Below are 13861 nucleotides of genomic sequence, written 5' to 3' on the forward strand. Positions count from 1 at the left end.
CAATATTACAATAAAATAAACAAACCAAAACAAAACAAACAAAATCAACAAAAATATTAAAAATAAGCATGTACTTTATAGGGTTAAATAATTGAATTTAGTTGAAAAATAAACAAAACTTGTACTAGATTAGTTATTGTACTATGTTTTAAGTAGAGTTTCGTGTTCGGTTTTAACAGAAACCGACAATCATTCTTCGGTTTTTACTTTTAATCTATTTTCAGTAGAAAAATTCATAATTTAGAAATGAAAAACTAACATTTTTATCCAATTTCTCTAAAAACAAATCAATGAAAAAATATCTAAAGATTTCATTACATTTTTTAAATTGTATTAAAATAATTACTTCAGATAAAACCTGTTAATAAATCATACGAGTATTTCCTGAAAATTAAAGTTCAAATTAATGTTTATTTAATTTAAAAAAAAGTATGCAAAATACTATAACCGTTTTAAAAGATTTTGAAACACCCTCAAAATTTTGAGTTATTTTGAAAAAAACTGTTTAGGTTAGATCCTAGTACTTTAGTACCTAAAGGCAAAGAATTAAGCTTTCATAAATTGTATATTTTATATAACACAGGCAACAAAATCGAAAAAAATTAGAGGCTTTTAAAACCACTACACAATTTTGATGTATTGTGGTTCCAGTAGTTATGGTCCAAACTTTAAATTCTATGGAAAAGTTTTTTTTGTAAAATCGTGAATTTTTTTAGTTTCTCCACATAATTTATGATAACTCAAAAAGTATTAGTCCGATATTATAAAAATAAACTTAGAAACGTTTAAAGTTACATAACCTTTAATCCGCTATTTATTGCGTTTTAATTGACTCAGTAGTTTAGGAGTTATAATAACAAATTTATCAAATTAGTTTGTTTTAAAAAAATCGAAAACGGCAGAAATTGTTCAGATTTATTTCCTTATCGCAAAGCCTCAATTAAGAGAATACACTTATTTTCAGAAAATTGTATTTTAAAATAGTCAATATTTTGATCGAGCTGAAAGTAATAACCCAGCAGTTAATAAAATAGTAGTAAATCTATCCCTTATAGACTAATGTTTGATGACTTGATTGACTCCAATTGATATATTTTGGGTCATTTGACACGTATGTGCTATTTGTATTGCAGAGAGATGTCAATTAGTTACTTTATGCATCCCATGTAATCTAGCGTAAAGACAATTGTCACTTAAATGCATCTAAGTAATCTAAGTATTGCATTCATCTCTATGTAATACAAAGGATCAATTAACCCTCTGCTAGCTATGTAACTAGTTGCCACCCTAAATGATAGGTAAAATTACTAGTCTCATAGAACTGCTGGGAAATGACTGCGGTAAAACTTTGTATCTATGTGAAGTTACAAAATCGTTCAATAACGAAATCTTTTAAAAATTGAAATTGCAAATTGTAATGAAACAATATAACTCTAAACTTTTTTGAAGCGAAATGTTTTGAAATGATAATTTTCAATTGTTCATAGAAATGAAGAAGTTAGTCGACAACGTTTGGAGTTATTTCTATAAAAAATTCGACAAATATGTTGCCCATTGACGAAAAAAAATTCTATTTTTATTAAAAACTTGGATAATATGCAGTTTGAAATTAAATATAACTAAATATGCAAAAATATGAACTAACAAATCAATGCCATTTTACAGCAAAATATGCGATTCTAATAGATAATTAGTCTACATTTTATTTGGACGTTCTAGAAAAAACATGCATTTACATATTAATCCGCACCCTAATAATAATATGTTTGGATTCTATTATTTTGTTTTTTATTTTTTGTATATTGTGTAATGTACGAGTTATTTAATAATTACATTTTTGGTAATAAATACTTTAAAAGTAATCATTACACATTTTTTATCAATTACTTTCTATTTCAATTAATTTTTACCCATTACATGTAATTTGTAATTGACAATAACCAAATACCAATTACATGTAATTAGTAATTGGCAATAACCAACTACCAATTATATGTAATTGGTAATTGGCATTCACCAATTACAAATTACATTTAATTGGCAATTGGCATTTGCCAATTACAAATTACTTATAATTGGTAATTGGTTATTGCCAATTACCAATTACACGTAATTGGTAATTGGTCCTGTAATTAATTACAAAATGTAATTGGTAGTGCCCAAGTCTGGGTCTTAGATAACTTAATGTATATAACAGAGAACGGATTGAATGCTCTATTTTGTGCTTTTGAATGCATTCACATAAAATTAGCCTTTTGTTGACAATATACATTAATTCTGTAAAGCAATGCATGACATTATTCATAAAATGGAGAGCAACGAAAAATTATACATGTTTTGCTTGTCTTCGATAAAAGTAAACTGACACTCCCAAAAGCAACGAATACTTAACGAATGGTGTGAATGTTTTTAATGATGATAGAATGAATTTACATATCAACATGTTAGAAGTTTTACTGTACACAAGTTTAACTTAACATATTGGTGTTGCACAGTGGTATAGAAAAAAAATAGAAGGAAATAATCTGTAACTTCTAGACGCTTAGTCCGATTTCAATAAAATTTGACGTGCGCAAAGGGGAAATATTGTCGAGTTTAAGTTTTGAGTTTCGACCTCATGGGCCCACCAGATGCGCGGCCAGGGGTCCCTAAAGTAGGATACCTCGGGTATGTTACATTTTTAAAAAGATCCTATTTCTTCATTTGGGATCCGATTTCCAAAAAATTACATATAAAGAATCTCCTTGTTGAGTACTATAAAAAACCTCGTCGATCTACCAATTATCTCTTATAGCTTAGGAGATATTCGCATTTTAAAATTAAATATTTATAATTTTTACCCACCCTACTCCAGTTTTTTGATAATATCGGGACTAAATATTTCCCGATTTTCTCCATTTTTATTTCATTGGACTAACAATAAATGTATATGTTAAACAGAAAAAGAATTGTTTAAAAATCACGACCGACTTCAATGTTATATTCCCGCACGGGAAATCCCGGGATTTCCCGTAAAGTTATTATAGGGAATTCCCGGGAAATTTAAATTTTTTCCCGGGAAAAACGGGAAATTTAAAATTATTAAATATGACATCTCTGCTTGATGAATGGGTTGTTCCAAATATTAGTGGAGATATAAAAACACAATGTTAAAAATTTATGGACAGCAAATGTATGAACGTCTATTTGACCACAATGTTCCCTGATCTGTTCAAAGCGTTGATGATGAGGTTTCCGAAATACAAACCAATTAGAATATTCAATCAATATTGAAAAGGAAAGCCCTAAACATTTAAAATCAAATGCTGAAAGTTTTAAGCGGGAACTAGATTTATTTGAAGCAAGTAGCTATCGGAGAATGCATTTTGATTGTCGTTATAATGTTTTAATAACGATAAAGCCAATACATGTTTAAAGCGAAAGAGTTTTCTCGTCGAATGACTTATTGAATGCATTAGTAATTTTGACAAATCAATTTTTTTAAAAAATAGTTCTATGACAGACATATAACATTATTTTTATGATATAATAGCGGTATTCACAATGTAGACTACTTCTATAGCAAAGTAGCAAAAGAGCAGTTTAGCAGAAAACAAAATACATTAGAACTACTTTTTTACTGCTTTACTCTTTTTAAACTATATGAGGTAATTTTGAATTTCATATTTTTGTTTTGAAATGAATTTAATTTTATTTTTAAATATACATATATATGTAACTTATATAAAAAAAATATAACAGAAAAATCAAAAGAAAGAATCTAAAAAGTGCATTAAAAATCCCATTAACATATTAATCGACATCGAATTATAAAGATACGTTCACAATTTATAAAATTTTGTGACACTTAATTGCTCTTTTACTCTACTGTATCATGAATACCGCTAATATTTAATTTTATAATAACAAGTGACCTCCAAATATTTTAACAAACTTTTTTTGATTTTATGTGGGTACAATTGGATTGTAATGTATTGTTTTTCCTTTTTTTAATAAAATGACACAATTTTATAAAATAATTTTCTTTTTTACTTATTTTTCTAGTTAAAAAACATTCCCGGGATTCCCGGGAAATGAAATTTTTCATTCCCGTTTCCCGGGAAACCCCAAACCCTAGTACGCACACAAATGTCAACGAATATTTAACGAATGGTGTGAATGTTTTTAGTTTCTTTCATATGACAATCAGAAAAACAAATGTATTTACGCATAGCTCGGCATTTTTTTGTTATTGTCGATTAAAGGCAATGCAATAGCAATGAATTTATGAATGGGCAGTAAACGTGAATGTTTTCAATCCGTTCTCTGGTATATAGTAAGCTAACTAATTTAATATATTTAAAAAAGTACCATTAAAAGAAAAAGTACAAATCTTCCTTTATCCTCTTGAAAACGAGTCAAGTTTGAATTTTAAATTTGTATAGCATTTCCTATATTATCAACTGATTTTGTTACTATAACACTTACTATTTTATAAATTATCACAAAAACGAAAAAAACCGAAACCGATCGGTTTTCAATTTTTTAAAACCGAAACCACTGTTTTTTTCGGTTTTTTGGAAACTCTAGTTTTAAGTATATTAACGCTATTTTTAATTACATGTGGGCAATTCCATATCATTGTACGTGACATTTGTACGCCTATAGAGTAGATAGATTTTGTAAAAATAAGAGTATCTGAAAAATAATTTGGTCTTTATGTTAAAAGTTCTTTCGAAACATTGTTGTCCAAAATATCGAGCGAAATAAGAGTATATCGTACGTGACATAAAACGGAAGTAATTTTGAAGTACATGTAGAAATATGCGAAAATTTTCGAATCGTGAAATGCGTTATGTTTTCTTTTAATTTCTTACAGTAATTTATTTTTCCATTATATTTAAATAAAAACAATCTTTGGATGATTTTATAATAAATAAAATTTAATATCGTACGTGACAGATTTTTCTCTTATAATAAAACAATATACATATATTCAGTAAATATATGTATACAAAAACTAAAAATTAATGGAAAATATACATTTTTTTTCAATAAACAATTTGATAATAGCAAAAAAAAAACAATCAGAGTCAAATTCATTTCATATTATATGCTAATTCGGAACTTAGTTTTAACCGCAATTTTAGCATAAAACATGCCAATTTAATTAAAAAATTAAATATAGTCACAATAAAATGTTGTAATAAGCTCTAAATACTTACACACAATAATATTTTAGTGGTTTCTCCCATTCAAATCATCTTGAAAAAGTCATTCTCGTTGAATTGCCCATATGTTAAAAACAAAATAAAACAAGATTTGCTGTGATAAGTCAATAGTAACCGGTATATTTTTTTCTTATTTTTTAGCAATTTATAAAAATAAAAATTTAGCTGCGCTTACTTGCTCCATTTTTAATAATTGCTAACTTTTTAGTGTCAGCCCAAAAGAAAGTGCGAGATTTAGTTAAACAATTATTTGGAATTGAGGGAGCTCGAATAGGGAAATCTTTCAGAAAATATATAATTTAAATTCAAAATTAAAGAGGATGTGGTCCGATTGTAACCGAAAAAGGAACCGGTTCGAATATAAGTTTTGCGACTGGCTAAATACAAATTTGGCAATACAAGGAACTAATTTGAGTGATGTTTGTATTTTTAATTAATTACTGTATTATGGTGATTTTTATAGTTTTTATTATTTTCCACACTTGTGCTTTGTAGAACCCAACTACTAGCCATGCTCGTGTTAGGCCTTCTGTAGTTTTTGAAGAAAGTTCGAGTAGGACAAAAAGAAAAATGGTGTAATAATTAATTTCAACCAACTCTGCAATTAAGATAGCAGCAACGAATTTTGATCCCTGTAGAGTAAAAACAATTTCTGTACAACAAACTTTGGCTTTACACATATATGTGAACTGGTAAATTCTGTTCATAAATTTTGTAGTGATGCAAATCTAATGGATGAATATAAATTACAAATTAATCAATTTTTCCAAAAAAATTTAAATTTATTGTTTCATCATTGTGTTACTTAATTGTTTTTTGAAAGTGTTGAAGGCAGCGATTGATACTGACATCACATAAATTGACTGAGTGTGTTACTTCTCTTTTATAAAAAATAAAAATAATGAAACAACTTCATTTTATTCATGAAACTGTTTCCTTGAACCAGTGAAATAGTTTCATTCTTCATTAATCCATGTTAGAATTTGGATATTTTCAGTACATTATTTAGTTCCAGGATATATGGGAAGGATGCGAGTCCTTGAAATTAAAACGGCCAAATTTAAGGTGCGATTTATATTATATATTTTGTATAGTTAAACATTTAACTCATTATAAGTGAAGAATATTTATTTTTTTACTTTTTTGAAAAAGGACATTTTTGAGGTATGCGTATGCTTCCTCTGAATTTGAACGAAATAAAATTAATGTCTGCAAAAGGACATTAATGCTTGAAATCTAAATGACCAAATTTTAGGTATGATTATATTTTGCCAATTGAAACATGTGCGCCAAATTTCATTACTTTGCGATAACTCCTTCTTGTTTTGACAGCTCGTTATATGAACTCACGACACTGTGCGATGCGTCGTTAGTAAAGCAATTCAAAACAAAATGGGTGTGCTGAATTGTTTATTTTATATTTTCAGTTGTTTGTGTTTTGACAGTTTTAATTTAGGTATAATTTGACAACCATGCCTAGTTAAGCCTAGATTATAAATAAGTCAACAATAAGTGAAAAACATACATATTGGTTTAAGCTAGGTTTAAACCAAGTTAAATTTCTCAGAAATACTTTGGCATTCTTTAGCAGTAGATGCTTCAAGTTTTGCAATTAGAACTATTTTACAACAATGTAAAAACAATAAGGTTCAACCTCTTGTCAATTATTCTAAAAAAATAAATCCAACTCAATGAAATTATCCAGCATTTAACAGAGAACTTTTTGCTATATATTCAGCCGTAAAAGGCTTTAGGAATTTCTTAGAAGGATGAGAATTTTTAATTCTAACTTCATAAACCTCTCACATATATTTTAGATTCTAAGACGCCATTTCGGTATGTATTCTAACATACCGAAATTTACTACATATTTTATAGACTGAACATACCATAAGAATCAATAAATTCAAAAAATAATTTATTGAATTTTTTGAATTTTTCTCCAATTCTAATTTCATTAAAATCGGTTCAGCAGTTGTTGAGAAATTTAAAGCTAAAGTTGAACTTTTAATTTTTTATAGCATTTAATATGAAAATGCGGATTTTTTTTTGCATCAGCTTTACTTATAAAAAAGCTATAAGCTGAAAAATACAAGTAAGACAGTATGTTCGGTCAAGCCCGTCCATATAATACTACACTACACTATAATTTATTTTCGTAAATGATTTTCGGAAGAGAGCTTTATATGGGACTAATTATGGACCTATTGCCATGAAATTAGGTCGTGCGATTTTTGTCCATATGAATGTTATATCTAGGGTTTTTAATTTCCCGATCTTTTTTGATTTCCGGGAATCGGATATTTTTTTTCTACATTCCCGGGTACCCGGCTATTCCCGAAATATAAAATAATACTGTAAATTAGGAATATTATAGCCAAATTTCATATAAAAACTTAGTGTTATAATTATTAAATATCAGAGCTTTGAATTAATTAATAAAATTTGCGCTTAATTCACTAAAATCTTAATCCGTAATTAAAGAATGTCAGCCTTTCATTACATAAATCCATTCCTAATATTTAATTTTTTAGATTCATTCCAAAGCCTTTGTTTAAACTGAATTAATTTTAATTAAATCAAATCATTTAAAAAAATAATTGAAAAAATTGTCTTAGCCTTTTTGTACTATATTTGAATTGAAGAAAAATTTAATCATTTAATAAATTTTTGAAGCTATTTTGTTAGGATTTGAAGAAGAAATTTGAATGATTCAATAAGAAATTAATTCTATAAATAATGAATTCACTTTTTAAATTTGTATACCCCAAATAAATTATAATAATAAACGGTCTATTATTGCCGAGATATAAGCAAAAAACTTTTCTAACAGGTTTTGTATGTATTTTCGTCAGTTTTTAATTCCCGGGATTCCCGACTAAAAATCCCGGGAATCAAGGAGTGAAAAATTGTCAAAAATCCCGGGAAATTTGTACCGGGAATTCCCGGGATAAAAACCCTGGTTATATCTATTGAATTTTATGTTTATACCAACATTTATAACAGATTTGAGCTCGTTAAAGTGATTTTCAGAAGCGGGCCTTATATGGGAGCTATGACTAATTATGGACCTATAATCATAAAATTGGGTGACATGAATTCAGTATATATAAAACTTATTTGGAGCATAATTTGTGTAGATACCTATATAGATTAACCATTTACGACCGATAAAGTCCAATTTCGGGAGCACATTTGTATGGGTGCTAAGGTGAAATAATAGACCAATTTCAACCAGTTTCAATAGCAGTGTTGCCAAAACTTTAAGAATATATCCCACCAAATTGCACTTAAAATAACTCCAGAATCCACTAAATCTTTAAATAAAACCACTGATTAAAACCGCTAAATTTTAATTAAACGAGTTATCAAGCAAAACTGTTTTAAATACAAAACTAATTAAATTTTAATACTAAATTTAATTATGAAGTCTCATGAAAGTTTTTAAATTTGGAAATCATCATTTTGAGTATAAATCTGAGGTACCTACCAAATTTAAAAACTTTCTTGAGACTTCATAACATCTTTTTTTTATTTAAATACACTATTTATTGAAAAACTATATATTTTTGTCAAAATGTCTGGGTTGATAACCTAAATAACTATTAGGCTTAATGTAATTTTCAAAAAATTCGATTTGGAACTGTATTTGTAAAATTTTATTATTTTAGTTTCGTTTAAGTAAATACAAGATATAAAAAGAGCTAAAAACCACCAACTGAAAATATTTTGCAGCCACCAACTGAAAATATTTTGCACTTAGCGATTTTTTCCAAAAAATACCCGCTAACGAGGAAAAAATACCCCCAGATCTAGCTGAAAAACCGCCGTTTTGGCAACACTGTTCAATAGGCTTCGTCCTCCTACCGAAAGAAATTTACGTACAAAATCTTATCACAATATCTTCAAAATTGCCCAAAGGCTTTTCTGAAGATTCCGTGAAAATTTGAGGGTGCTGTGTCTTAATTGGCATGATATGGTATTTGTGGCCTGGGTTCGATTCCCAGCCGCTGCCAATCAACAACATCAGTTTATAATAATTATTAGTTTACTAATAACTAATATTTATCACAGCGCCCTCCTTCGGTGGTGTAACACTAAAACGCCACCGAAGTAAAACAATTAAATAAAGGTTGTTGGCTTGACTAAAGCGCCATCTCACCACCAGAGGCGCTGCAACCTGCACTAATAACAAACATAACGCGCAATTGCAGAGTTTTCAATTAAAAAGCTTTTCCCCTCCTTTCACCATCTTTACCTCTACACTCTATCCCCTTTCCAAAGAAAGTAACACATTTAATATAGGCATATTAATTGCCTGAGTGTTACTTCTCTTTAAAAAAAAAATTGGATTTTTACACGCCCTACACAGCGTTATTCTGAAGGTATACTGAAAATGTGATCAAAATCGGTCTAGTCGTTTTTTTATATATATAGATGGCATTAGCTGAATAATGTAAAAAATTGATTTTGTCACACCCCTTCGCCCACAGACCGAAATAAAAAAATCTGACTTTACAGTGTTTCCCTCTTCTCTCTTCTGAAGATTCCTTGGAAATTTCATCAAAATCGGTCCAGCCGTTTTTGAGTTCATTAGGAACATACAGTGGTGGCCAGGAATTTAAGACAAAAATTGTTTGCTAAATTCCACGTGATTGTCAATTATTTTTTCAAATATTTCCACAAATATATATGCATGAGGACTGTTTTAACACACAAGTGTGTTTTATTCGACTGTTTCATACATATTCACCACGAACACATAAAATTTTTCTACAACTTGACCAAAAAAATTTTTTTTAAATAAACATATTTTCTCACATTTATATCATTATATTTTTATTATTATAAAATATTCGGACCAAATTTCGTATTTTTAGTTCCATTAGTTTCGGTCATATCATGTTATTAACAGCGGATGTTCGCTGAGGTGGGTCAACGTATTTCCACATATCTTTGTCCATATATGTTTTACCGATTTTTTTCGAAATGTTGAAACGGTACCCCCTGAAAACTTTCGTAATGACCTAAAATACCACCAAAAAAATGTTTAGCTTGTTCTAAGAAGGGCAAATTTTGCTTTTAAGTAATTACTTTTGCAATTTCATTTAAAAAAATCGAAATGTGTGCGTAATTATCGTTCTAATGAGATATAAAAGACAAAACTTGGTTAATAAATGTTAAATTGTATTAATTTTTGATGCACAATCGACTGGTGCAATCAGATTTGCAATATATTCAACCGTTTTTGCTCTACAGAAAAATGTGCTCAAAATGCGCATTTTTGGGTGCGTTGAACCACCACAAGGATTGAAAATTTTCCAAAAAAAAAGGACCCCATTATTTTTATTTGCGCAAATGTTTGAACGCTATAAAAGAAAATTTCTTTTTGCACCGAATAATGTAAAATGTATCCACTACGATAACCCGGCCAACCAGCCGAATGGATACCAAAGCCAAATATCCATGCGCAAAGGTAATGCTTTGTATTTGGTGGGATCAAAAGTGTACTATCCAGAGATCGAAAATAACTCGTCCATATACCCAAATTGTAATTTACATTTTTGTGATAAAAATAAATCACTGAAAATAACAGTTATAAAATGATTTCTATTTAAATGGTTTGGTATGACCTTTATTCGTTTTTGTTGTTTATTAATGGTTTTGTGTGAGATAAACAATTCATTTGTTCTTAATAACTTTTATTTACATACAATAACATATTATTAGTAATTTTTAACAAATTATGGAAATAATATGATAAGTATGAAGTAATGAAGTCTGAGTAACAGAAATGAGAATTTTTTTTAAATTGTTATTAATCTTTTGATAAATTTTATATATTTAAGCGTTGATTTGCATTTTTGCGATTTATTTTCCATATTCGCAAATAAAAGTCACAAGCTGACCTTTACGAAAAAAATAAATTATAAATCACTCATCCAGATTATTTGTGTTTGTTCTTTCTTCTTTACTGTTTCTCTCAACCCCAAACCTAAAATGTTCTCGAATAAATCACTCTCTCAGTGATGTATCACAAAACATAATTTATTAAGAAATTAAAAGCTCTTGTTGCAGTGTTTCACTGTTCTATCGATACTACAATGGAAGGTGTTCTGCTGAAGTTAGGAAATATATTCCAGTTAAATACATATCTTTCATAACTCATAGACTTGTGATCGATTGGTGAGTGGACTGCACAACACACTTCAGGGTAAATTCTTTCTTTAGTGAGATAAACATCTTACGGAAGTTTTTCCTTTCACTTTCAATGTAGAAAAGTAAAAATCGGATGTCCACAAACACTACATCCTCTATCCTCCACCCCATTATCAATATTTCTAATTACACAGAATTCCATTCCGATCGAAAGTGAAATTAATTCCGTATTTTGCTACTTCAGAAAAAGAAAAACTACGTTCAGAATGAAACCACTTTCAGTGTTAAAAGTCAAATTGATATTTCTTTGTAATTATTTGTTTTTCTGAAATTTTTTCTAAATTTCTGTACCAAAGAGGAAGTGTTGTCAAGTTTAAGTTTAGAACTGGACCTCATGGGACCATCAGGGGCGTGACCAAGGGTCCTCAAAGTAAGACACCACGGGTATATTACATTTTTAAAACGATCTTATTTCTTCGTTTGTGTTCCGAAAAAAATTACACATATAGAAGTTCCTCATTGAGCACTACCAAAAACACCATAGCTATCAATTATCTCTTATAGCTTGGGAGATATTCGCATTTGAAAATTAAATTTTCAACATTTTTACCCACCCTACTCCAGTTTTTGGATATGTGTAAAATAGAAAAAGAACGGCTCCACCGATTTTGATGAAATTTTCAGGGAATCTTCAGAATAGCCTGGCGGATAACACTGTAAAGTCAGATTGTTGATTTTCGGTCTGTGGGCGGAGGGGCGTGGCATTATCAAATTTTTACATTAAACCGCTATAATATATAAAAAACTTCTGGACCGATTTTGATTTCCGCAATTTTCACGGAATTTTAAGAATAACCCAGCGGGTAAAACTGTAAAGTCAGATTTTTAATATTCGGTCTGTGGGCGGAGAGGTGTGTAAAAATCTAATTATTACATTATACCGTTAATGCCATTATATATAAAAAGAGATGTGTGTATGTATGTTCCATATGGACTCAAAAACGGCTGCACCGATTTTGATAACATTTTCACGGAATCTTCAGAAAAGCATAGCGAGTAACACTGTAAAGTCATATACATAAATACTTTTTTTATTTTCAACGTTCAAACAATGAGAAATTTCATTCTAAAAATTAATGATTTGGTGTAAGCGAAAAAAGGAATACATTCAACACATGTCCGGTACTATAGAAGTTATTTTATATTATCAATCGATGATAAACAATTTTGTTTACTCTTGCAAATTAGGTGCATGATTAAAAAATGTCCATCTCCGCAAATCACGTTGTCGACAAAGTATTCCCAAGTCTTACAACGAACTACAACAATTCCGATTGTCTGTGGGAACATGCAATTTTGGCACCAACAAATTATGATGTTAACAAGATCAATAAGCAAATACAATTGAAACTGCCTGGCAAAACAATAAAATAGATTGACACAGTAATGAACGAAGAACAAGCCGTCGATTATCCTACTGAATTTTCAACATTAATTAATTAATAAATCTTTATAAATTATATTTGGTTCAACACACACATATTTCAATACTGAACTGATTTCAATACAATATACATACATATATTGTGAATAAATACCTTTGAAATGCTATATTTTTTGCCCAATTTGAATGAATACTGTGAGCGTAAAAGGGGTCACAAAAAATCGACTTGTCAATTTTATTATACATATGTATATCTTTCTATTTCAATAGTACCAATCAAACTTATGAAAACGAAACTTATGGTTCTGGCACATTTTTTGGAAATCACACACATAACACATAAAAATACTAGAACAAATTAACGGAAGAAAAGGCTTTTTAACTAAATGTTTAAATTTGCACGAAATTTTTAAAAATATTTATTATTTTTGTTCCTCAAGTTACTTTTACACTATCTGAGTTCTCGTCAAAATTGATCAACTGAATCACCTTCAAGCAATGTATGTATCTGTCATCAGCAGTGGTGCGCATCACACATGCATTACATTGAGTAGTGGCCTATGAACGCTTTCACGGATGTATAGTGATGAATTATGAAATGTTTTGTTATTGACATTCAACTCAGATAGTGTAAAGTTATTATTTACGGAGTACTTACTTACTTATTTTGCTTCTAAAAGTTTTATTGTTTCCTTTGCTTGCTTTTTACGTTTGCATTATTTTTTTTGATTTTTTTGATTTAGCTTATTTATGCTTTTGCAAAGTCACGCAGTTATAATTTTTGTATCAATCCCCGCTCCTAAAAGTAGTTTTGTATGTGTCTTTATGTGTCTTGCACTAGGATCGCGAAGAGCGAGCTGTTAAGTCCACACCACCACAGAAATCTCCACCTCACTCACATGTAACCTGTACGTTATCGCCGCAGGAATCAATACAAGAAGAGCCCGAAAGGGAGATTAACGAGGGACTCCCTTTAATTCAGCGACTGCAGCAGTTGAAGATAAAAAACGATCCTCCCCATCCTGTAAATGATTCTAGTTTACCGGTA

General features: G+C 29.3%; 1 protein-coding gene across 1 annotated transcript in view; it reads left to right on the forward strand.

Moving 5' to 3' along the window:
* The window catches only part of Cngl (Cyclic nucleotide-gated ion channel-like), a 110865-nt gene that overhangs the window by 72164 nt on the left and 24840 nt on the right, over positions 1-13861 (forward strand). Inside the window, exon 15 of the mRNA XM_065508473.1 lies at positions 13655-13858. Coding sequence (XP_065364545.1) covers positions 13655-13858 — 204 coding nt within the window. The remainder of the gene's footprint in view (positions 1-13654; positions 13859-13861) is intronic.

Source organism: Calliphora vicina, chromosome 4 (assembly GCF_958450345.1).
Source record: "Calliphora vicina chromosome 4, idCalVici1.1, whole genome shotgun sequence".
Classification (NCBI taxonomy): Eukaryota; Metazoa; Arthropoda; class Insecta; order Diptera; family Calliphoridae; genus Calliphora; species Calliphora vicina.